This window comes from Eschrichtius robustus, chromosome 14, assembly GCF_028021215.1.
Source record: "Eschrichtius robustus isolate mEscRob2 chromosome 14, mEscRob2.pri, whole genome shotgun sequence".
NCBI lineage: Eukaryota > Metazoa > Chordata > Mammalia > Artiodactyla > Eschrichtiidae > Eschrichtius > Eschrichtius robustus.
The window spans coordinates 6,695,355-6,718,354 of NC_090837.1; the positions used below are offsets into that span (position 1 = coordinate 6,695,355).

At 44.9% G+C, this 23,000-nt stretch overlaps 1 protein-coding gene across 1 annotated transcript in view; it reads right to left on the reverse strand.

The window, feature by feature from the left end:
- DNAH10 (dynein axonemal heavy chain 10) overlaps nt 1-23,000 on the reverse strand; it is a 146,180-nt gene that overhangs the window by 119,284 nt on the left and 3,896 nt on the right. Inside the window, exons 2-10 of the mRNA XM_068562400.1 lie at nt 22,840-22,911; nt 18,957-19,057; nt 17,728-17,836; nt 13,693-13,808; nt 9,835-10,051; nt 8,104-8,261; nt 7,148-7,378; nt 3,284-3,474; nt 1,959-2,157 (exon numbers count right to left, since the gene is read on the reverse strand). Of these exons, the coding sequence (XP_068418501.1) occupies nt 1,959-2,157; nt 3,284-3,474; nt 7,148-7,378; nt 8,104-8,261; nt 9,835-10,051; nt 13,693-13,808; nt 17,728-17,836; nt 18,957-19,057; nt 22,840-22,911 (1,394 nt within the window). The remainder of the gene's footprint in view (nt 1-1,958; nt 2,158-3,283; nt 3,475-7,147; nt 7,379-8,103; nt 8,262-9,834; nt 10,052-13,692; nt 13,809-17,727; nt 17,837-18,956; nt 19,058-22,839; nt 22,912-23,000) is intronic.

The following is a 23,000-nucleotide window of genomic DNA, read 5'->3' on the forward strand; positions in this document are numbered from 1 at the left end:
CACAACGAAGACACAATGCAGCCAAAAAGAAAGAAAGAAAGAAATTTATTTTAAAAAAAGAAAGAGCTGCAAAATACAAACTGTGTCATTTCAGTGATTCCACACACCAGACAAATGCCCTTCTCTTTGCATGTTAAGCTGACACTGCACAATATAAAGAAGAACCGTAAAGTTCATGCAAATAATTTAAATGTTTAATTTTCTTTTACTTTCTTTTCTTTACTTTGCTACAGTCATAACAAACCAACAAACAAGGCCGTGCCAAGGCGAGACATGCCAGAAGGAAAAGCTTTTATATTTCAAGACTTTTAACAGCATTTTTTTCCTGCTTGTTGAATAAGGGGTCAACATTTCTGTTTGCACTGGGCACTGCGGTCACACAGCCGGCCCTGGTCTTTGCTCATCATCATTTCTCTAGCAGCAAGGACAAGTGCCTGGCACGTTGTGAGTGCTTGATAAATATTTAGAGAGTAAATGAATGGATGGACCTTCATGAGACAAGGGCTGGCTAATTCAACCCATCAGCCACTAAGCCTTGCGTACATTCATTGAAAAGAGAGTGGGCTCAGATAAACAGGAAGCACCGGCAGATAGATGGGTAGTCGTTGTGGCGATGGCAGCGATGACGTGGCTTCAGGGGAGAGAAGGTCTCAGACCGCCTCTGAGGAATTCCAACACTTAATGGAAAGACAGAGGGGGAAGATTTTGCCAAAGGCACTGAGAAGGCGTGGCCAGAGTCAAAAGAACACCAAGACATGGAAGCAACCTAAATGTCCATCGACAGAGGAATGGATAAAGAAGATGTGGTACATATATATACAATGGAATACTACTCAGCCCTAAAAAAAGAATGAAATTTTGCCATTTGCAGCCACATGGATGGACTTGGAGGGTATTCTGCTAAATGAAATCAGACAGAGAAAGACAAATACTACGTGATAATCATTTACATGTGGAACCTAAAAAATACAACAAACTAGTGACTATATAACAAAAAAGAAACAGACTCACAGAGAACAAACTAGCTGTTACTAGAGGTGGGGAGGGGCAATATAGAGGTGGGGAGTCAGAGGTACAAACTGTTAGGTTTAAAATAAGCTACAAGGATATATTGTACAACATGGGGAATATAGCCAATATTTCATAATCATAAATGGAGTATAACCTTTAAAAACTGTGAATCAGGGCTTCCCTGGTGGTGCAGTGGTTGAGAATCTGCCTGCTAATGCAGGGGGCACGGGTTCGAGCCCTGGTCCGGGAAGATCCCACATGCCACGGAGCAACTAAGCCCGTGCGCCACAACTACTGAGCCTGCGCGTCTGGAGCCTGTGCTCCGCAACAAGAGAGGCTGCGATAGTGAGAGGCCCGCGCACGGCGATGAAGAGTGGTCCCCGCTTGCCACAACTAGAGAAAGCCCTCGCACAGAAACGAAGACCCAACACCGTCAAAAATAAATAAATAAATTTAAAAACAAAAACAAAACACTGTGAATCACTATACTGTACACCTGTAACTTATACAACATTGTACATCAACTATATTTCAATTTTTTTTTTAATTAAAAGATAAAGAAAACCAAGGGAATTCCCTGGCAGTCCAGTGGTTAGGACTCGGCACTTTCACTGCTGTGGGCCCATGGCTCAATCCCTTGTCGGGGAACTAAGACCCCACAAGCCTCGCAGTGCAGCCAGAAAAGAAAAGGAACGGAAACCAAAAGCAGGGGGAGAAGGAGGGCTGTCACAAAACTCAAGGGAGAGCTGCAAAGGTCAGGTGTGCTCTGGGACATTCTGGTACATTCTGTCTGCTCTGCAGACTTTTCTCCCGGCCAGACCCTCTCTGCCTCCCACCTGATACGGAGAGGCCCACTGTCAAAAGCCAAACTGCCTTCCATCGGGCAAATCCCAGCTCTAACCACCTTTGCATGCATTGACGAGAACGCCCCCCAGCCCCCCGCTCACCTGCAGGACGTCGTAGAGATCCTGGCAGACGGTGGCCATGTAATCCGTTCTCTCGAACAGCCGTTTCCGATCAAACTCCCACCGAGCCTCTCTCCCTGAAGCCTCGATCTTGGCCCGGATGTCGAAATAGGCCTTTTTCCACATGTTGAGGGTGTTCCTGGCCTCCAAGGTTTTGTGTTGCGCGCTCGCTCGGTTTTCTCTGGGAAGCAAAGAGATGCTGTGATGGGCAGGAGGGTCTGAGCCGTAGGGGATCTGAGCCACGCTCCCCGCTCCCCGGGGGAAGCAGGCTTCTAAGGGGACAATTCTAAGCAAGGAGTGGAGCCTCTCTGATGTCATGGTCTCACTGCAGAAACCTTCCCGGGTGAGCTGCTGTTCTGATGAAACTGGCAGGGATGTGATTGGTGGGGTTGCGGGCAGGATTCCAAGCCGCGGCCCAGGCTGACCTTTGATGCAGCTGCCCCCAACCTGCAATGTGCAAAGCCTGGTAAGCTTTCTGTTTGAGCTGGAAGGGGAGCAGGTGGCCTTGGGTCCTAAGCCAGAAGCAACAGCGGAGTAAAATGATAATGCTGAGATTTTGGTACCTATTTCACTTATATAGATTGTTTTTTAAGAGAGTTAAAAAAAAAAAAAAAGGGAATTCCCTGGCACTCCAGTGGTTAGGACTCCATGCTTCCACTGTAGGGGGCACGGGTTCGTTCGCTGGTTGGGGAACTAAGATCCTGCATGTCGAGCAGCCCGGCCAGGAAAAAAAAAGAAAGTGAAAAAATGATCCGTGTCTCCTTCCACATTTGATCCTCAGAGGCTGTTCCAGCTGAGGGGGTCTGGGGTCCAGGAGTGAGGTTCCCTTGGACGACCCGCCTCGGTCTCTCCGAGGATAACCAAGGAAGACGGTCCTGAGTAATCCACACCGTGGAGTATTATTTGGCCAGAAAAAGGAATGAAACACCGATGCAAACTACACCATGAATGAACCTTGAAAACATGATGCTGAGTGGGAGGAGCCAGTCATAAAAGACCCCGTGTTGTAGGATTCCACGTGCATGAATGTTCAGAAGAGGCGAATCCGCAGAGACAGAGAGTAGATCAGCGGTTGCCCAGGGCTGGGGGGTTGGGGAGGGTGGGAGTGAAGCTAAAGGGAAAAGATTTCTTTCTGGGATGAAGAAAATATTCTAAAATCATTGATGGCTATGGATGCACATCTCTGTGAATATACTAAAAGCATTAAATTGTACTTTTTTTAAACAGGTGATTTGTACGGTGTGTGAATTATGTTTCGCTAAAGCTGTTTAAGATCTTAAGAAAAACACAGTGCCTTTACTTCTTACCTGAACAAAGTCCGAAGATTCACCACTTTGCAGACTCTCTCCGCGATCTCCCAGGCGACGCGCTCCAGGAGCGGAATCATCCTCTCGTCTTTATTGTAGTGTCGGGAGATGATCCACACCATCCTCAGGGCGCTCATCACGGAGGGGATTGTTTCCAAGACAACGTGAAAGCTGGATCCATGCGCTATGTTCTAACCGGAGAGGCACATGTAAAAGAGAGAGCAAAGCCAGCCACCTTCGCCTTGGCGCCAACAGTGCAAGAAAGCAAGAAGTGTGCAGGAAATTTCCCTCCTCTTTTTTTTCTTTCTTTCTTTCTTTCTTTTTTTTTTTTTTTTTTTGTATTTAAAAGGTATTTGAATTAAATGTAAGTGTATTTCTGGATTTTAGTACTTTCAGGGAAAATGGGCATCTGTTTAAGGTCTCTCAACTTAAAAAAAATTTTTTTTGCATTCTTTTTCATATTCTTTTCCATTCTGGTTTATCACAGGATATTGAATATCGTTCCCTGTGCTATACAGTAGGACCTTGTTGTCTATCCATTCTGCAGATATACAGTTTGCATCTGCTAATCCCAAACTCCCACCCTTACCCTCTCCCCCTTGGCAACCACCAGTCTGTTCTCTATGTCCCTGATTTTGTTTCTGTTTCATAGATAAGTTCATTTGTGTCATATTTTAGATTCCACATATAAGTGATATCATGTGGCATTTGTCTTTCTCTTTCTGATTTACTTCACTTAGTTTGATGATCTCTAGTTGCATCCATGTTGCTGCAAACGGCATTATTTCATTCCTTTTTATGGCTGAGTAGGACTCCATTGTGTGTATGTACCACATCTTCCTTAGCCATTCATCTGTCGATGGACACTTTGGTTGTTTCCATGTCTTGGCTGTTGTGGATAGTGCTGCTATGAACATAGGGGTGCATGTATCTTTTTGAATTATAGTTTTGTCCGGATATATGCCCAGGAGTGGGATGGCTGGATCATATGGTAGCTCTATTTTTAGTTTTCTGAGGAACCTCCATACTGTTTTCCACAATGGCTGCACCAACTTACATTCCCACCAACAGTGTAGGACATTCTTGTTAATTTTAGAAAAGTCCTCATTATGGGAGAAAATGTTTAACAAACAAAAGAAGTTTGAAATAGGTCTGTAGGTGCTGACATGGAAAGATAAGATTTACAATTTAAGTTAATAAAGCAGTTTGCAGACGTGTATATGAAGTGTGGTGTGTGTATACATATTGTATACATATATAATTATACTATATTTAGTGGCAAGAGTGCCACTGAATGAATCAAAGTTGGTCTTCTAGAGGTGACCTAGAGGTGCCAGTGTTTCCCAGGGTATGTGTCCCCCAGCAGGAAGGGACATGATTTTGACAGCACTCAAAACTTTTGAAAAATATAGGGACTTCCCTGGTGGCGCAGTGGTTAGGAATCCGCCTGCCAATGCAGGGGACACGGGTTCAATCCCTGGTCTGGGAAGATCCCACATGCCAAGGAGCAACTAAGCCCGCGCGCCACAACTACTGAGCTTGCGCTCTAGAGCCTGTGAGCCACAACTACTGAGCCTGCATACCACAACTACTGAAACCCGCACACCTAGAGCCCGTGCTCCGCAACAGGAGAAGCCACCGTAATGAGAGGCCTGTGCACTGCAGCAAAGAGTAGCCCCCGCTCACCGCAACTAGAGAAGACCTAATGCAGCCAAAAATAAAATTAATTATTAATTAATTTTTTTAAAAAAAATTTTAAATACCACAAACCATATCAAAAGTCAAATGACACAAGAAAAAAAATTTTAAATAAATAAATATATATATATACTTATTTTACTGCGTATTAGAAACGACTGGTATATCAAACCCGTGACTGCACAGGTACGATTGTTTGAGGCTAAATTACACACACACACACACACACACACACACACACACACACGTACAAATTTAAAGTCAACTTAAAGAGGGACTTCCCTGGTGGTCCAGTGGTTAAGACCCCACGCTCCCAATGCAGGGGGCCCGGGTTCGATCCCTGGTCGGGGAACTAGATCCCACATGCATGCCACTACTAAGAGTTCTCACACCACAACTAAGACCTGGCACAGCCAAAATAAGTAAACAAATAAGATAGATATTAAAAAAAGGTCAACTTACAGAAAAGTAAATTTCAGATGCACAAAGGGATGGCAAAAATTACAAAAGTGATGCATGAGTGATGTAAGCTTGACTCTCACTGATCTTTGCAAGCCACTCATTTTGCAGAGACGATAAATAAATCTCAGAGAAGGAAATGATGTTGCCACTAACATCAACTCCATGGCAGATTCCACTTGGACCTCAAGCCCTCCGATTTGATCACTTGTTGTACCACTTATACAGGACCATATAGATACTTATCCGTGGACCTCTCACACAGTTGTTGGACAGTTGCTTCCCCAACACTACTCTTGATGTGCTAAGTGCTTTGCAGTCATAAGTTCATTTGAACCTTCTAGAAACCATTTGAGGTAGGTTCTCTCATGATCCCAGTTTTCCAGAGAAAGAAACAGGCTCAGAGAGGTCATGTATGCAGATGTGGGATACTCGGGACCTGGGCCTATACCTCTACAGCGCTTCACCACACACATATTAACCCCTCAGCAACACAAACAGGACTTTTACTGGTCTCATTATTGGGACAAGAGTAACGACTCCTGGCCTTGGAATACGGTACTGTGCGTGATAAATCAGAGGGGAGGGGAATCCCGAAAAAGGAAATTACACTTGTGCACTGCTGGTGGGAATGTAAAATGGTGCAGTCACTGAGGAAAAGAGTTAAACATAGAATCTTCATAGACAGTTAAACATAGAATTATCAGACAGTTAAACACAGAATTATCAGATGTCCCAGCAATTCTACTCTTGGGTATATGCCCAAACGAATTGAAAGCACAGACTCAAACAAATATCTGTATACCCATATTCATAGCAGCATTATTCACAATAGCCAAAAGGTGGAAATAACCCAAATGTCCATCTACAGAAGAATGGATAAACAGAATGTGGTGTATACATACAATGGAATGTTACTGAGCCCTAAAAAGCAATGGGATTCTGACATATAACTACAGCATGGATGAATCTTGAAAACGTTATGCTGAGTGAAATAAACCAGACACAGAAGGGCAAAGATGGTACGATTCCATTTCTATGAAATACCTAGAATAGGCAAATTCAGAGAGACAGAAATTAGAAAAGAGGTTACCAAGGGCTGGCAGAAGTCGGAGTTGTCTAAAGGGATGCTGAGTTTATGCTGGGGATGGTGAAAAAGTTCTGCACATAGATAGTGATGAGGGGTACCCAGCAATGGTTAGGTATTTAATGCTACTGAACTCTTACAAGTGGTTGAATAATAAATATCACGTTATATATATTTTACTACAACTTTTTAAATGCTGAACAAACGGACTTCCCTGGTGGTGCAGTGGTTAAGAGTCTGCCTGCCAATGCAGGGGACACGGGTTTGAGCCCTGGTCCGGGAAGATCCCACATGCCGCGGAGCAACTAGGCCCGTGAGCCACAACTACTGAGCCCGCGCTCTAGAGCCCGCGTGCCACAACTACTGAGCCGGCGTGCCTAGAGCCCATGCTCTGCAACAAGAGAAACCACCACAGTTTGAGAAGCCCATGCACCGTGATGAAGAGTAGCCCCCACTCGCCGCAACTAGAGAAAGCCCGCGTGCAGCAACAAAGACCCAATGCAACCAAAAATAAATAAATAAAATAAAATAAATTTTTTTTAAAAAATGCTGAACAAACAAAAGGAAGTGAAATCTAGTTTACAGAGCTGACTTTCCGAAGTGCAGTGCACCCGGCGTACTTTGAAATGACGTTCCACCGTGGAAAGAAACCGCACATTGTCTGAGGCCTCCATGTGGAACTTGAACAATTCAGTTAAGACGGGCTGCAGGTTGGCCACAAGCATAGAATCTGATTCCTTGATCACATCCAAGACTTTTCTGACTACTGGAAGCTTTGTTTGTTCATGGAGTGCACTTAGCGTGGCATTTCTTTCTCGCCAGAATTCAATTTCGGCCAGAGGACCATTCCCCTGAGAGATGACAGGAGCACACAAACAGCATCATCATTAGCGGGGAGTCCACACTTGTGGCTGTTCCTCCAGCATCCATGCCTCTCCTCCCAAACGCTCTAGTTAGGGGCTAATCCATACAAGGACTTCGGGGGTGGGCACTTGACCTAGGATGATCCAATCAGAGTGAATCTCAGGACTCCAGTCGGGAATAGTAGACGCTCCATCTTTCTCTGGGCAAGGTGGTATGTGGATGTGGGGTCAGAAACTATTACCGGTTGCCACCATGAAGGAAACCAGCCTGAGGAGGAAGCCCCCTCAGAGAGGAGTTTGGAACCAAGAAATTAACAGAGCAACACAGCTAGAGTGCCGGAGTCTTGATCAAACCATACCTGAATCCAGCACTGCCTCTAGACTTCTCAGTTATGTGAGCCAACAAATCCTCTGTCTTATTTAAGCCAGCTGAGTTGGGTTTCCTGGTTGGTTTGTTTTTTTCATTTTTAGCCCAAACATCCTGACCCACACGCAGTATTATCTTTATCAATAACAGAGAGTCATCTATTGGCACACTAACCTCAGAAAGCCCAAGAATGACACCCTGGGTATGTTTACTTTGATATTTTTAAGGAGGTCACAAAACAGTAAGAAAAGAGGCTAGATCGCTCAGATCCCCAGACTCCTGGCTCTTTCTCGGGACAGCAAGCATGAACTAGATCAGGGATCTTCAAAAGCATCGCACACATTACCTGAGGCGTCTTTTTCATCTGGCCCTCAAGAGCTACTGATATCTGATTCAACCAGTTTATCACGCATTGCTCCAAAATTTCCACGGTTTCTGGGTCAGCTGCCAGGTCAGACACCTCTCCCTCTACACTGATGCTTGGCATTTCTAACTTGATCTCACCTAGTAGAATAAAAATGGTCAGTCAGCCACTAGTTTGGGGGAAATGATTACAGACAATGATGTTCAAGTTAATCAGCTGGCTCTTCTCTCCAGACATCAGTATATGGCCTGGTACTTCCCTGTCCTAATATTTCTATATCTCATTTTCTTTCATTAGAACGTAACTAAAACTCTTTAGATAATTAGATCATTGCTCCAGTGTTAAGCGCGATCAAAATGATTTAGCTATTTAAGACGGTCCTGAGTTTACAACCTAAGTGATGTCAATTTAAAAATTGAACAAACAGGGACTTCCCTGGTGGCCCAGTGGGTAAGAATCCACCTTCCGACGCAGGTTTGATCCCTGGTCGGGGAACTAAGATCCCACGTGCCATGGGGCAACTAAGCCCACGCACCGCAACTACTGAGCCTGCACCCCTATACAGCCCGTGCGCCACAACTAGAGCCCGCAACTACTGAGCCCGCATGCTCTGGAGCCTGTGTACCACAACTAGAAAGCCCACACGCCACAACGAAAGATCCTGTGTGCCGCGATGGAGATCCCACATGTCGCAACTAAGACCCAATGCGGCCAAATAAAATTAAATTAAATTAAATTAAAAATTGAACAAACAACCAGAGCTCAACAGATATTCGAGAAAGCCTCCAGCATGAAACAGACAGTCCAAGAATAAATCAGAAACAATGACTTCAGAGGAAACTGAGACAACGTAAAGAACAGACAAAAAAAATGTTTTAATCCCAACTATTAGTCTCAGAGATTTGAGCCAACATGGCATCCATCAGACAAGAACAGAATGCTATGGAAAAGGTACAATCACAAAATAAGAGGTCTTAAAAATTAAAAAGATGATAGCTGATGTGAAAAGTCTAATCAAAAGTTGTGAAGGTAAAAGTTGAGGAACTCTTCAGGAAAGTAGAGTACACAGACAAAGAGATGGAAAATGCAAGTGAAAAGATAGGAAACAGAATCAACAGCACATATCCAACAGGAATATTAACAGGAGAAAACAGAGACAAATAGTGGAGGAAATTATCAAGAGAATTTTTCATACTGAAAAGCTAGGTCTTCAGACTGAAAATACAGAATGCTTAGCAAACTGAATCTCATAGAGTACTTAGCAAAATGAATGGAAAGAGAACCGCCAAAGGTCCATCATTCTCCCTGCCCGAAATGCCCTTGCTCCCCAACTCCACATACCAACGCCTTGCTCATCCTTTCAGATGAGGTCAAATGCTGCCTCCTTCAGGAAGTCCTCTTTGATTCCCCCACCACTTCTCCAATATGGTCTCACTCTTCCAAGCCCTAAAGACCCTAATATCTCTCTCAAGCTCCTTATTCTGCCATAGTTCTTTGGGCACCGGATTATAAGATCCTTGAGGACAAGGATTCGTCATTCTTCATTCCTCTTTGCGTTTCTTACGATGTCCAGCTTGGTGTCTTTCATATCACGAGCAGGTAAACACAGCGATCATAAATTAAAACAAAAAAAAAAAAACCTCCTGAACTCTTAAATTCTTCTTAAAGTAAACGCATCCTGCTTAACTAAGGAGGAGAAAAATAAAGCCTTACCTTCAAGTTGCTGCATTGTTCTTTGAATATTACTTGCAAATTTCTGGATGTTCATTAAAAATTCATCCCGTATTAATTGAATGCTGTGATATTCTATTGCTTCCCCGGGCATGCTAGGTAGGTCTGTGTCGTACTCAAAAGAGTCCAAGACTTCTCCAGATGTGAATCCCAGGCTCGCATCCTTGTGCTGACTGAAGGACAAGGCTGGCAAGAAAACCTGAAAAGCCAAGTTTAAGAATCAAATCATTTGTACCATTTTTTTAGATTCCACATATAAGCGATATCATATGGTATTTGTCTTTCTCTGTCTGACTTACTTCACTCAGTATGACAGTTCCTCGGTCCATCCATGTTGCTGCAAATGGCATTATTTCGTTCTTTTTTATGGCTGAGTACAAATGAACTTATTTACAAAATAGAAATAGAGTCGTCGATGTAGAAAACAAACTTATGGTTACCAGGGGAGAAAGCAGAGGGAGGAGGGATAAATTGGGAGATTGGGATTGACATATACACACTACTCTATATAAAATAGATAATAAGGACCTACTGTATAGCACAGGGAACTCTTCTCAATACTCTGTAATGACCTATATGAGAAAAAAATCTAAAAGAGTGGATACATGTATATGTATAACCGAGTCACTTTGCTGTACAGCAGACTAACGCAACATTGTAAATCAACTATACTCTAATAAAAATTTTTAAAAAAAGAAGCAAATCACACGTCATGTTCAATAATTCATGCACTCGAGTTGCCTCTGGCTTTGAATACACTATAATAGAAAGTAACAATACAGTGACAAAGTGAACTACTCCAGCCCAGAGCACAGATCTAAAGAAAGAGAAATTATATTTGACTGAGAATGGCCCAAGGGTAAGGAGTTTGAACCAAGCCTGAGGTGACTACCCAGAAGATGACACTGTATTTCTTTAGCTGCCGCCAGCCACAGGGCAGCTGAGTTAGAAACTACGGCACAGGGAAGCGAGAACTGTGTGTTAACCCATCAGCTAAGCTCCAAGTTTGTGTGAAGGTTAAAATAAAGAAGATACTGAGCACGCCGTCTTTGGGAAATTTGAGTTGACGGAAGCATGAATTTATGAAATCACTTGAATACAATTACATAACTTACCCCCACATAGAAAGTGATGTACAAATGCCCACAGGTTGGTTGGCTTCTTTGTTTGTTTGGTGGGTTGGTTGATTGGGTTGGGTTTTGATTTTTAGTTTTGCCCGTTTTTCTTAAAATTTGGTACGTCTTTTAAGACTCTTTTAATCTACATGTACTTCCAATTTTTTGAAGAACCCAGAATGTTTTGAGTTTCCCAGCCTGGATTTTGCTGACTGCACACTCACGGCGGAACTCTACAAGCTCCTCTTGTCTTTTCCTGCAAATTGGCAGCTGGGTCCAGAGACTGGCTCAGAATCCCTTTGCCAAGACTATTGGTGTTTCTTCTATCAGGAGACAAATAATGTTTGGTTTTTCTCTCTTTTTTTGGGGGGGGTTGTTTTTTTGGTTTTGGGGGGCTTTTTGGCCACCCAATGAGGCATGCAGGATCTTAGTTCCCCAACCAGGGATCGAAACTGTGCCCCCTGCAGTGGAAGTGCAGAGTCCTAACCACTGGACCACCAAGGAAGTCCTCTCTCTTTATTTCTTTTTCTTTTATTTTAGCATCCATTGATGTTCAATACCGAGATCCTTCAACACACTGAGAGCTGCACTACTGAAATAGTCTCATTCTAAACATTCTTTTTTTAATAGCTGAAATGCTTTTATAAAGAGACACTTCTCTTATCTACTATTTGATTATCCAGTTCATATAGGGAAGGCAGAATAAATGGTTAGAGCCTTCCTTTTACTTGCCCAATTTTCAAAAATAATAAATTGGCCCCCTATCATCCTGCCCCCTAGTTTCCCTCTCATCTCATTCTCCTCCTTCTATATTCTCTCCCTTGGTTGTTTCATCCAGTCCCTTGGCTTGACACCATGTCAGTGGCTCCCGTTTTGTAAAGGATCTCTCTGGTGGGCACGTGGAGAATATAGTGTAGGGGCAAAAGTAGAAGCTGGGAAATCTATCAGAAGCCAACTGCAACAGTCCCAGCAAAAGACAACATTGAGGTCTTCCTGGCCACCCCATCCAAAATTTCAAAAGCCCTACTTTTACCACCTGCCAACATTTCCTAACCCCCTTCCCAGCTTCATCTTTCTCCTGAACTCCTGTCACTATCTAACATACTGTATATTTTCTCATTGATCTTGTTTAACGTAAATCTTCCTGACTAGGATGTAAGGTCTGTGAGGCACAGACCTTGACTATGTTGATTACTGCTATAGAATACAGTAAATGCTCAATAAATATTTCTGGAAGAACCCCTTGAGTTCTCCCCTGAGCTCCAGACTTGCACATCCTGCTTCACACCTCAACTTGGATGTCTAGGAGGCATCTCAAGCTTAACATGTGCAAAATAGAGTTCTGGGTTTTTTCTCCAGATCCCTCCACCCCACCCCCCCCATCTCAGTAATGACTCCAAAATCTCCCTGCTTGTTCAAACCCAAATCCTAGGAATCATTCTGGATGCTCTTTTCCTAAACCTCCATATCCAAGTCATCAGCGAGTCCTTTTGGCTCCACGTCCAACACATTCTTGATGCTGTCTGCTTCCCGCTCCCTCCCCTGATTGAACTCCGGAGCCTAAACAACCATCATCCACCACTTGGACGTTTCCATGGCCTGCTATTAGGTCTACTGGTCCCATACGTTCTTGCCCCTGCATATGTTGTTCACACAACAGCCAGAAGAAAAATGCAAACCAGATCATTTTATTCCCGTGCTTCAAACCTACCTTCCTTTCCAAACTTCCCTCACTACTCTCCAGCTGCACTGGTCATCCTCTCCTCTGTGTCTGGAGCAAGCTAAGTCTGCTCCTGCCTCAGGACCTTTGCATGTGCTGTTTTCTCTGCCCAGGATGCTCTTCCTGCAGATCCTCACATGTCTGATGCCTTCACCTCATTCCCCCCTCAATTCAATGCCACTTCCTCAGAGGGGTATTTCCTGACCACCTCAGTCCCACCCTATTACATATCCCTAATAACTTATCATTAGTGAATAAGGCTGCTTATGGGCTATTTTATTGGTTGTCTATAAAGAAAGCTCCGATGTCACCTCCCCACCAAGGTCGTCCCTTACCACCACCCCCTGCACACACACACACACACACGCATGCACACACGCATGAACAGGTCATTTCTATCACATTACTAGGGTTTATTTTCCTAATGCCACCTGTCACTACCTGATATTTTCCAGTTTATGTGTTGGTGTTTGGTGTCTTTCCCCCAGTATAAGCTCCCATAGCACAGGGCTGTCATCTGGACTGCTCACTGCTCCCCTGTCCCCAGGGCCCATGACAGCACCTGGAATCTAAGAGCTGCTGACCACCTCTTCGTGGAATCAGTGAATTAGATGGCCTTACTCTTTTTTATTTTTTATTTTTTTTTAAATATCACTTTTTTTTTTTTTAATATTTATTTATTTATTTTTGGCTGTGTTGGGTCTTCGTTTCTGTGCGAGGGCTTTCTCTAGTTGTGGCAAGCGGGGGCCACTCTTCATCGCGGTGCGCGGGCCTCTTCACCATCGCGGCCTCTCCTGTTGCGGAGCACAGGCTCCAGACGCGCAGGCTCAGTAGTTGTGGCTCACGGGCCCAGCTGCTCTGCGGCATGTGGGATCTTCCCAGACCAGGGCTCGAACCCGTGTCCCCCGCATTGGCAGGCAGATTCTCAACCACTGCGCCACCAGGGAAGCCCAGATGGCCTTACTCTTAAACAGTACTGAGATTCTTTTTTCCGTCTGTACTTACCTGACATATAATATCCTTCAGGAGACCAAGCACATGTGAATTTATAATTCCATACTCCAGTGTTTTGGGCATAATTTCCAGGGCTTCCTTCATGTCTGTCGCCTCAGAGATGGTCTCTAAACAGGAACAGATTTGGGGAATGAAATGAGGAGGGAAGTGGACACAGCTAACATTTCCCAGTGTACGGGAACCAGCTGCTCCTCCGCAAGTAACTACAAAGGAACGTTCCAGGCACAGGTCAGGATATGCGCTCACTGAGAAACAAATACACGCTGAGGGTCGTGCTGTGGTTCAGAGGTTCACACAAGCAGCACCCAAGAGCCACACACATGAGCTGATCTAGTTGGATCGTCTACAGCTGAACAAGGATAGAAACACTGTGGATTTTCTAGAAACGTTTCTTGGGCTCCTTGCTTGCTCTGTCTCCCCACTCCCAGCCATGCCTCCCCAATTCATCACCAAAGTACCTTTCAAGTCATGGGCTTTTGGGGGTGGGGGGGGTTGTTGTTTTTTCTTTATTTTTTGGCCACACCGCACAGCTAGCAGGATCTTAGTTCCCCAACCAGGGATCAAACCCGGGCCCCGGCAGTGAGAGCGCCGAGTCCTAACCACTGGACCGCCAGGGAATTCCCAAGTCATGGGGTTTTAAAAGACAAGTTTGGGAACAGTCCACCTCTCGGCCAGGTTTTCTTTGATGTGCACTCACTCCCTCCCCATCTCCCCACCACCCCCCTGATCAAAAAATCAGTCAGCACCAATCAGCTCGGTAGACACTTTAAAGGTCCCTTGGACCCTTCTCTCAATCTAACTGGGAAACACAGCAAACATATCAACTGCAATTATTTCACAAGCTTCAGTCTACATGCCTTTCCCTGCATCTGTGTAGACGCGCACTATTCTTTGCCTAATAGGTTTCTTTCTATCAGATGCTTCTTTACCGAAATAACTTTACTTAAAGGGAAACTATGTAAAAACTAAGTATGAAAAAAAAAAAGAAAGCTTGACATCAGTGAAAGATAACTGTAAAAAAAAAAATATGATGAGAGTAAACAGTAATAAAGCCGGGGTAAATGCCGTTCCCGCCCTGCCCAAAGCTGATTATTGTTGTTACAGTAAGTCCCCTACATACGAACCCTCAGGTGGAGAACTTTCAAAGGTGCGAACGTGCATCTGGTTCCAGCAAGGAACCAGACCCTGCGCCATCAACGTCAGGCGTGAGTGCAATTGCAGCTTGCCCTCCGTCTCCTATTGCTGACATTCCTTCAGCTCTACCATCTCCCACCTCCTCTCCCTCCTCCAGTCAGTAACTCTTCCTGCCTGTTCACTCGATGCCAGCCCCTGCATGCCAGCTGTTGTACTGTACTACTGTACTTTTGAAGGGACTGTACTGTAAGATTAAAACTGCTTTCCTTATTTTTTGTGTTTGTTTATGTATTATTTGTGTGAAAAGTATTATAAACCTAATACAGTGCAGTACTATATAGCCAATTGTGTTAGTTGGGTACCTAGGCTAACTTTGTTGGACTTAACGAACCAACCGGACTTACGAACGCGCTCTCAGAACGGAACTCATTCGTATGTAGGGGACTTACTGTATTGGGTTGTGATTACTGTTAAAAGGGAAGCACTGGGCTTCCCTGGTGGCGCAGTGGTTAAGAATCCGCCTGCCAATGCAGGGGACACGGATTCGATCCCTGGTCCGGGAAGATCCCACATGCCGCGGAGCAACTAAGCCCGTGCGCCACAACTACTGAACCCCGTGCGCCTAGAGCCCGTGCTCTGCAACAAGAGAAGCCACCACAGTGAGAAGCCCGCGCACCGCAACGAAGAGTAGCTCCCGCTCGCCACAACTAGAGAAAGCCTGCGTGCAGCAATGAAGACCCAACGCAGCCAAAAATAAATAAATAAATAAATAAAGTTTAAAAAGGGAAGCACTGAGCTGAGATTGGCCCCTCCCCAGACAAGAACTGTAATGGCAGTTTGTTTAATGCTGAGCCTCTATCTGTCATCTTTCTTCTTATTCCCACTCACTTGGGAAGAACGAATTACAGAAGCTCAGAGCTTAGCTGTGAGGTCGGGATCCAAAGGGCCATCAAAGTTCAAAAAATGAAAAGAAAAGCAACAGAATGTTTGTTCTAGAATTTAGGGTATGCTATGCACAGGTTGGGAGGTAGAGGCAACGGCAGAAGAAATGGGGGAAGCGCAGGCAGAGAGAGAGGAGAGTCAGCCTGGATGGAATACGGCAAGAGGAAGAGCAAGGGGTCAGAAGAGACCAGAGAACAATCACTTGGGCAGTGCAGTGGGAATGCACAGCGGGAACATCCAGCCAAGAAGTTACCCTGCAGGATGAACTTGGCTTCTGAGTGGCACCTCCGTCTTAAAAAAAAAAAAAAAAAAATCACACAGCCGGGACTTCCCCGGAGGTCCAGTGGTTAAGACTGCGCTTGCAATGCAGGGGGTGCACATTCGATCCCTGGTCGGGGAGTTAAGATCCCACCTGCCACGAGGCACGGCCAAAACATTAAAAAAAAATGAAATAAAACAAAATCACACAGTAACGTGGAGAAAGCCCACCAAAACTCGTCTTATAACTCAGGGTGACGTCATTTTGAATCTCCCTCTAATTGTTATAAATAGAACTAAGATGGTATCAATGCGGTCAAGTCTCATTACTTGCGGTAGTTATGTTCTATGAAGTCACCACGAACACAGAATTAGTGGATGCTGAGCCATTGTTCCTACAGGAAATACGGGTCTAGGTTCCTGTGAACCTCTGGTCACAACATTTTCATCAACCATCAACGTAAGCAGACCTCGGAGATACTGTGCTTTCGATTCCAGATCACAATAAAGCGCATATCGCAATAAAGCGAGTCACACGCATTTTCTGGTTTCCCCGTGCAAAAGTATGTTTACACTATGCTGTAGTCTATTAACTGTGCAATAGCATTATGTCTAAAAACAAACAATGTATACACCTTTATTTAAAAATACTTTATTGCTGGGAATTCCCTGGAGGTCCAGTGGTGAGGGCTCCTCGCTTCCACTGCAGGGGGCACAGGTTTGATCCCTGGTTGGGGAACTACGATGCCACATGCCGTGTGGCACGGCCAAAAAATGAAAAGAAAAAACTTTATGGCTAAAAAATGCTAACCATCATCTGCGCTTTCAGTGCATCCTAGGAGTAACTTCAAAGATCACTGATCCCAGATCACCATCACGAATATAATAAATAATGAAAAAGTTTGAAATATTGAGAGAATCACCAAAATGTGACACAGAGACATAAAGTGAGCAAATTCTGCTGGAAAAATGGCCCTGATAGACTTGCTCCACACAGGGTTGCCACCAACCTTCAGTTTGTAAAAAAAAAAAAAAAAATGCAGTATCTGCGAAGCGCAATAAAACGAGGTCTGCCTGTATATAACCTTCTTTATGTGTGATTCCGTTTAAAGACACCTTATTTAACACTACTGTTGATTCACTAACATTGAACCCATGGCCAACAGCACCATCACTTACGTCTGAACGAAGCTTACGTAACACACGAGTTTCCTCTGCCAGGCACATCGCAGCCTTCCTGTTCTCTGAGCGCTAGCCAGCGCTTCAGGACCTTCCTTGGGGACATTTTAAACAGCGAAATCACCCAAAAACCCCACAAAAATTTGAAAACTGTGGTGCTAAACAGAGCACGATAAAGACACTTGTTTATAGCATTCAATGAAATAAGAAGGCAGTGCACGGCCTTGCCCAACCTCAGCTGGGTCCATGAGTGTTGGGTGACTCAAATTTTCCCCACTCCGTATATGTCCTTAAATGACCATGAAAGCATCGAAATACTGATTGGGAGTTTAAAATTTTTGAGTGAGTCGTTGAATTTGCAAATATGGAATCCGTGAATAATGAGGATTGACAGTACTGATAAAAAAGCTATCTTCTCAAGGACATATAAAAATTAAAAATGAGTCTCAGACATATATACACACGCACGCGCATGCACACCCACACTCACACACGCTCATGCTGGAAAGGTACCTTTTGTATTTCTGAGAAAATATACCACATTCTGGTTCAGAAACTCCTCAGGAACAGGAGTACGAAGCACATGGAGATACGTCTTTTCCACGATTTGCTTAACACTTTTCTGAAACACGGGGAACAAAAAAGTCACGTGGAGATACAACCGTGCATCCAAATCACCTAATATTCACGTACACCTGAGCTCTCCACTCCACGCACTGCTGAACTCATTTCCCAGCAGACCACACACATGAGCTGAAATTCACCCAGACGCTGAACTCTAAGCCTGACTCTTTCACCAACTGGCCACTGCAGCTACACTTGAATAAAGTGACCTGGGAAATGCCCAGATCGAGCTTTTCTGGGCCACAAATTGCAACAAACCTGTTCTGAATTCGGGTATTTTGTGGGGAGGCATATTCACAGAGCAGCTGAACCTAATTTCATTTAGCACAGCTCAGGCCAAATGTGTTGACATCCTAACTTTAGGCTCCCTCCCTGGGATTTGTGCAGTAAATGGTTAACTCAGCAGGCCTGGGTTGTCCAAACCCTGCACATTCCAAAGGTTCTCAAGACTAGCCCGGAACCGGCTCCTGGGTGATGACCTCTAAGCTTTTGGAACATCCTGGCTGATCGGAGCAGCTCTGTATACCTGGGGCCTTGGGTCATGCTGCAGAGTTTACACTAACAACATGATTTATGCTGAATGCCCGTTTTTGTTTGCCTGGGGCCCTGGGTCACCCCGCATCAGTTTGGCCTCTGGGGCGGCCGGGGGGCGCTGCAGACTAACTGTGGGCACTTCACACCTACGTGATTGACCCCCAGTAAAAACCCTGGACACCAAGGCTTGGGTGAGCCCCCCTGATTGGCACAATGTCCTACGTGTTGTCACACATGGCTCCTGCGAGAATGAATGCTGTCCTTGAGGCCCCACTTGGAAAGGACAACTTGTGCCTATTTTCTCCTGGACTCTGCCCTGTGTGCCTTGTTCTCTGTTTATACTAATTTGCATCCTTTCACTGAAATAAACTATAACCATGAGTATAAATCTTTCCTGGGTCCTGTGAGTCATTGTGGCAAATCATTCAATCCGAGGGTGATCTCGGGAACCCCCAGACACAGGAGTCTATCATCTCCACTCCAATACAATACGTTCCTTGTACAAGCTGTGTCGGTTACCCAGACTCATCCGAGGGTGTGAAATTCCCATTACCCCACCCAAGAGGAGAAAGAGCCATGCGTACTTTGACATGGGGGTTCTCTACCCTCTCTTGGTCCATTTCTTCATCCTCTAGGCCAGTGGAAGGCTGAGGTATGGAATATGCTCTCAGCTGCAAAGCCTTAGCTGCAAAACATGATTCAATGCATGAGATGAAATACTTGGAAAATGAGGTTTCCTACCATCAAGACCAGATCTGCATCTTGGACAACAGCATATTTCATTCAATCGGCACGTAATCAAAAAGCTGAACGTACATTTTTTACAAACGAATCCTACTGAAGCCTTGACTTACATTATAATTAGGAGAGTTGTGCTGCAGTTTTGATGGGTCCTCAGTCGGAAATTTAACACGTGCGTGTGTGCATGTGTGTGCGTGTTCCAGCTACAGGGTCCAATGAGTGACTTCTCTGAGATTTTTACTTAAAAGGGGGTGGGGGGGGTTTATCCTTAGGATGAGACTTATAGTTAACATGTTAGCATCTACTCCTTTTTCACTATAAAACTTGAAACTGATGGGGGACGGAAAGAAAAGTAATCTAAATAAAATGAACGTATGTATGCCTTGCAAGTCCACAGTTATCGACGTGGACCTGGAAACCTCACAGCCTGCCAGTCACAGCCCTGAGAGCTTCTGACGAAGCCTGCAGAGAAGGGAGAGCTTTCCCGAACTGTTTGGCTCTTCCTTCGAAAGGCACTGGACAAAGTCAGTGCGACTTTGGAATCAAATCAACGTTGGGGGTCGGAATCCTCTCTGCAATGGGTTTTCTCATCCATAAACTGGGACAATAACATCTACTGGGTCAGACTCGGGAGGATTCGATTATAGGTTGGCGGAGTGTCGGGCACGCTGGCTGGCAGAGGAAACAGTCTACGGCCGGGAGAAGCAGCATTTATTACAGCAAGAGCAACAGCCTGGACTCAAAAATACACTGATGGGTATACTCAATGCCACCGAGCTGTACGCTTAGAAATGGTTAAAACGGTATTTCATGTTACATACGTTTTACCACGATAAAAAGAAAAGAAAAGAAAAAAATACACTTGGAAGGAACGTTAATTTGCTGTGTCACAGAAGAGTTTCCTGACCCTTTTCTCAAGCAGGCTCCTCTCTCCCAAGTCTTTCCTGATCATGGATTTATTGGTGCCGAAGCAGGAAGCCATCAGTAAACGTGGCTGTGGCCCTCATGACCACCGTCTGCCTTATCAAAATCCAACCTAGACAAGTCTCAGTAAGAATGGATGGTCTGTATTTCTAAACATGTAGTCCTCCCTCTCCCCTCCCCCAATCTTTACTAGGGAGGGGATTATGTTGTGGTTAAAAATAAATTCTTCTGAAAAAACTAAGATGACTATAGGAAACACTGCACATCGCCCCAATCCTTTTTCCCCTCTGGTTTTCAAATACTCAGGATCTTGGTAAAGTGCAGTGTCTAACCCACAGCTTCTGCTGCTGTAAGTGAAGGTGAGTTACGGGAGAAAGGGGGCTGTTTAGCTCCGCTGGCGACGTGATGGTCCGGAGCAGGGATTCCGTCTCAGCACTTCCGGCACTTGGGGCTGGAACGTTCCGTGTCGTAAGGGCCAGACCTGAGCGTCGTAGGACGTTTGGCAGCACCCCTGGCCTCAACCCATGAGATGCCAGGAGCCCCTGCCCTCTAGTTGTGACAACCAAAAATGTCTCCAGACATCACCAAATGCCCCTGGGGGCCAAAATCACCCCTGGTTGAGAACGCAGCCCAGAGAACAGGGTCAACGCATGTAGCCACGGCTGCTTCATCACTACAGGAAAGTAACTCAAAGCCTGCAGGGGACCGAGTGTCACGGCCCAGCCGGGAGTGTCACAGCAACCTCTCTAATGTAGACATTTCAATTCCTTAGCAGCAAAAGCCTTGACTCGGGCCTCAGATTCGCCCAAAGAAATGGCATCTGTAGCTGGCACAGTGGAAGCCTTCTCTACACAGCCCACGCCATGCGCTCTTGGCTGAGCTGTCGGAGACGCTGCCGTGCAAGCCTGGGTGTTTTTATGTTATGTGCTGTTCCGCGTGGAAGGGTGCCACCCCCCCCCCCCGCCCCGAATTCGTGTCCACCCAGAACCTCACAATGTGACCGTATTTGGAAGCAGTGTCTTTGCAGATATAATTAGTTAAGATGAGGTCTGATAAAATAAACGTTCACGTATTGAGATACAGAGAAGTCGTTCTGGCTTCTACGTGAGTTCACTTGGATTTGATGCTAACTTAAATAGCTTGTATGTGGCCTAACAAACAGAGATTGTACATCTGCTTTAATTATTAAAGAAAAGGGCACACTGACCAGAAGTAAAGAATGTCCATGTTGAAAATAAAGATTATAGAGTTACAGATGTAGAAAATAAACATATGGTTACCGGGTGGGGGGGGTGGGGTGGGGGTAAGGGAGGGAGGGATAAATTGGGAGATTGGGATTGACACATAACACTACTATATATAAAACAGATAACGCATAAGGACCTACTGTATAGCACAGGGAACTCTACTCAATACTCTGTAATGGCCTACAGGGGAAAAGAATCTAAAAAAGAGTGGATATATGTGTTTGTATAACAGATTCACTTTGCTGCACAGCAGAAACTAACACAACATTGTAAATCAATTATACCCCAAAGAAAAAATATTTTTAATAAATAAAAAATAAAGATTAAATGCCTCCCTTCCTGGGATGCCAGCGCTGGTCCTCCTTTGATAATACGACTCCCTTCCCAGGTGCCAAGGCCTTGCTGTATGTGCTGTACATGTACATGCTGGTCTGTTGTTTTTTTTTGTTTGTTTGTTTGTTTTTTGAAACCTTGAAGAAATGTATCCCTGACTTGTTTAATGTTCTTTGTTCTGACAAGATATAAAACTGTGCTGAAAACCCTGCTTCCCCAGAGCAGCTTCTCAGAGTAACCTGGGAAGCCGGCCCCAGGCTATAGTCCTCAGTTTGGCTCGAATAAAAATCTTTTCTATTCTTATTATTGATTGTTTATTATTTTCGTCAACAGGTCATAGTGGAGAGGGTGGTCCCTGAATCCAGTGACTGGTGTTGCTATGAGAGAAAGGAGGTGATTCACACACACACACACGCACATACACACACACGTATACACACAAACACACATACACACAAATACACACAATCACACACATACACGCACACACACACGCATACACACATACACACACATACACACAATCACACATACACGCACGCACGCATACACACATGCACACATACGCTATATATTAAAACACATACACATACACACACATACAAACATATATACACACACGTATACATACACACACACAAATACACACATTCACACATACACACGTATACACACAGACACACAAATACACACATTCACAAATACACACATTCACACACATACACACACGTGTGTGCGCACACACACATACATACACGCATACACACATGCACACGCATACGCGCACACACATACACACACATATACACATACACACACACACACACAGGGCAGACAGCCATGCGACAACAGAGGCATAGATTGGAGGGATGTGTCTACAAGCCAAGGAACATCAAGGAAGCCTACAGCCACCAGAAGCTGGGGGAGGCCAGGAAGGATCCTCCCCCAGGGCCTGCCCACACCTTGAGTTTGACCTTGTAGCCTCTGCACTGTCTCCTTCAAGGCAGTGCTGTTGTTCTAAGCCACCCAGTCTGTGGTCCTTGGTTATGGCAGCCCCAGGTAGTTAATAATGAACCTATGCACACCCAGCACTTTCTCCTTGTACTTCTTACCAAGTCGCAGCTTCACAAAAGTAAAAAGCAGAAACTGATTCTCGTCTGGGCACGCGGACCCCTCCCTCCGGACGCATGCCCCCCAGTGCCGCTCACCCCCAATTCCAGACCTGATGCTCTATCCGCCGACTGGGTCTCTTCTTCCTCTTCTTCCTCCTCAGACGGGCCAGGAATCTCGGCGTCTTTATAGCCACATAAAGCAAAAGAAAGAAAAAAAACGTAATTGTTCCACTGCTCTCCTTGGCACTGAGGGTTGGTCCGTGGCCCCGGG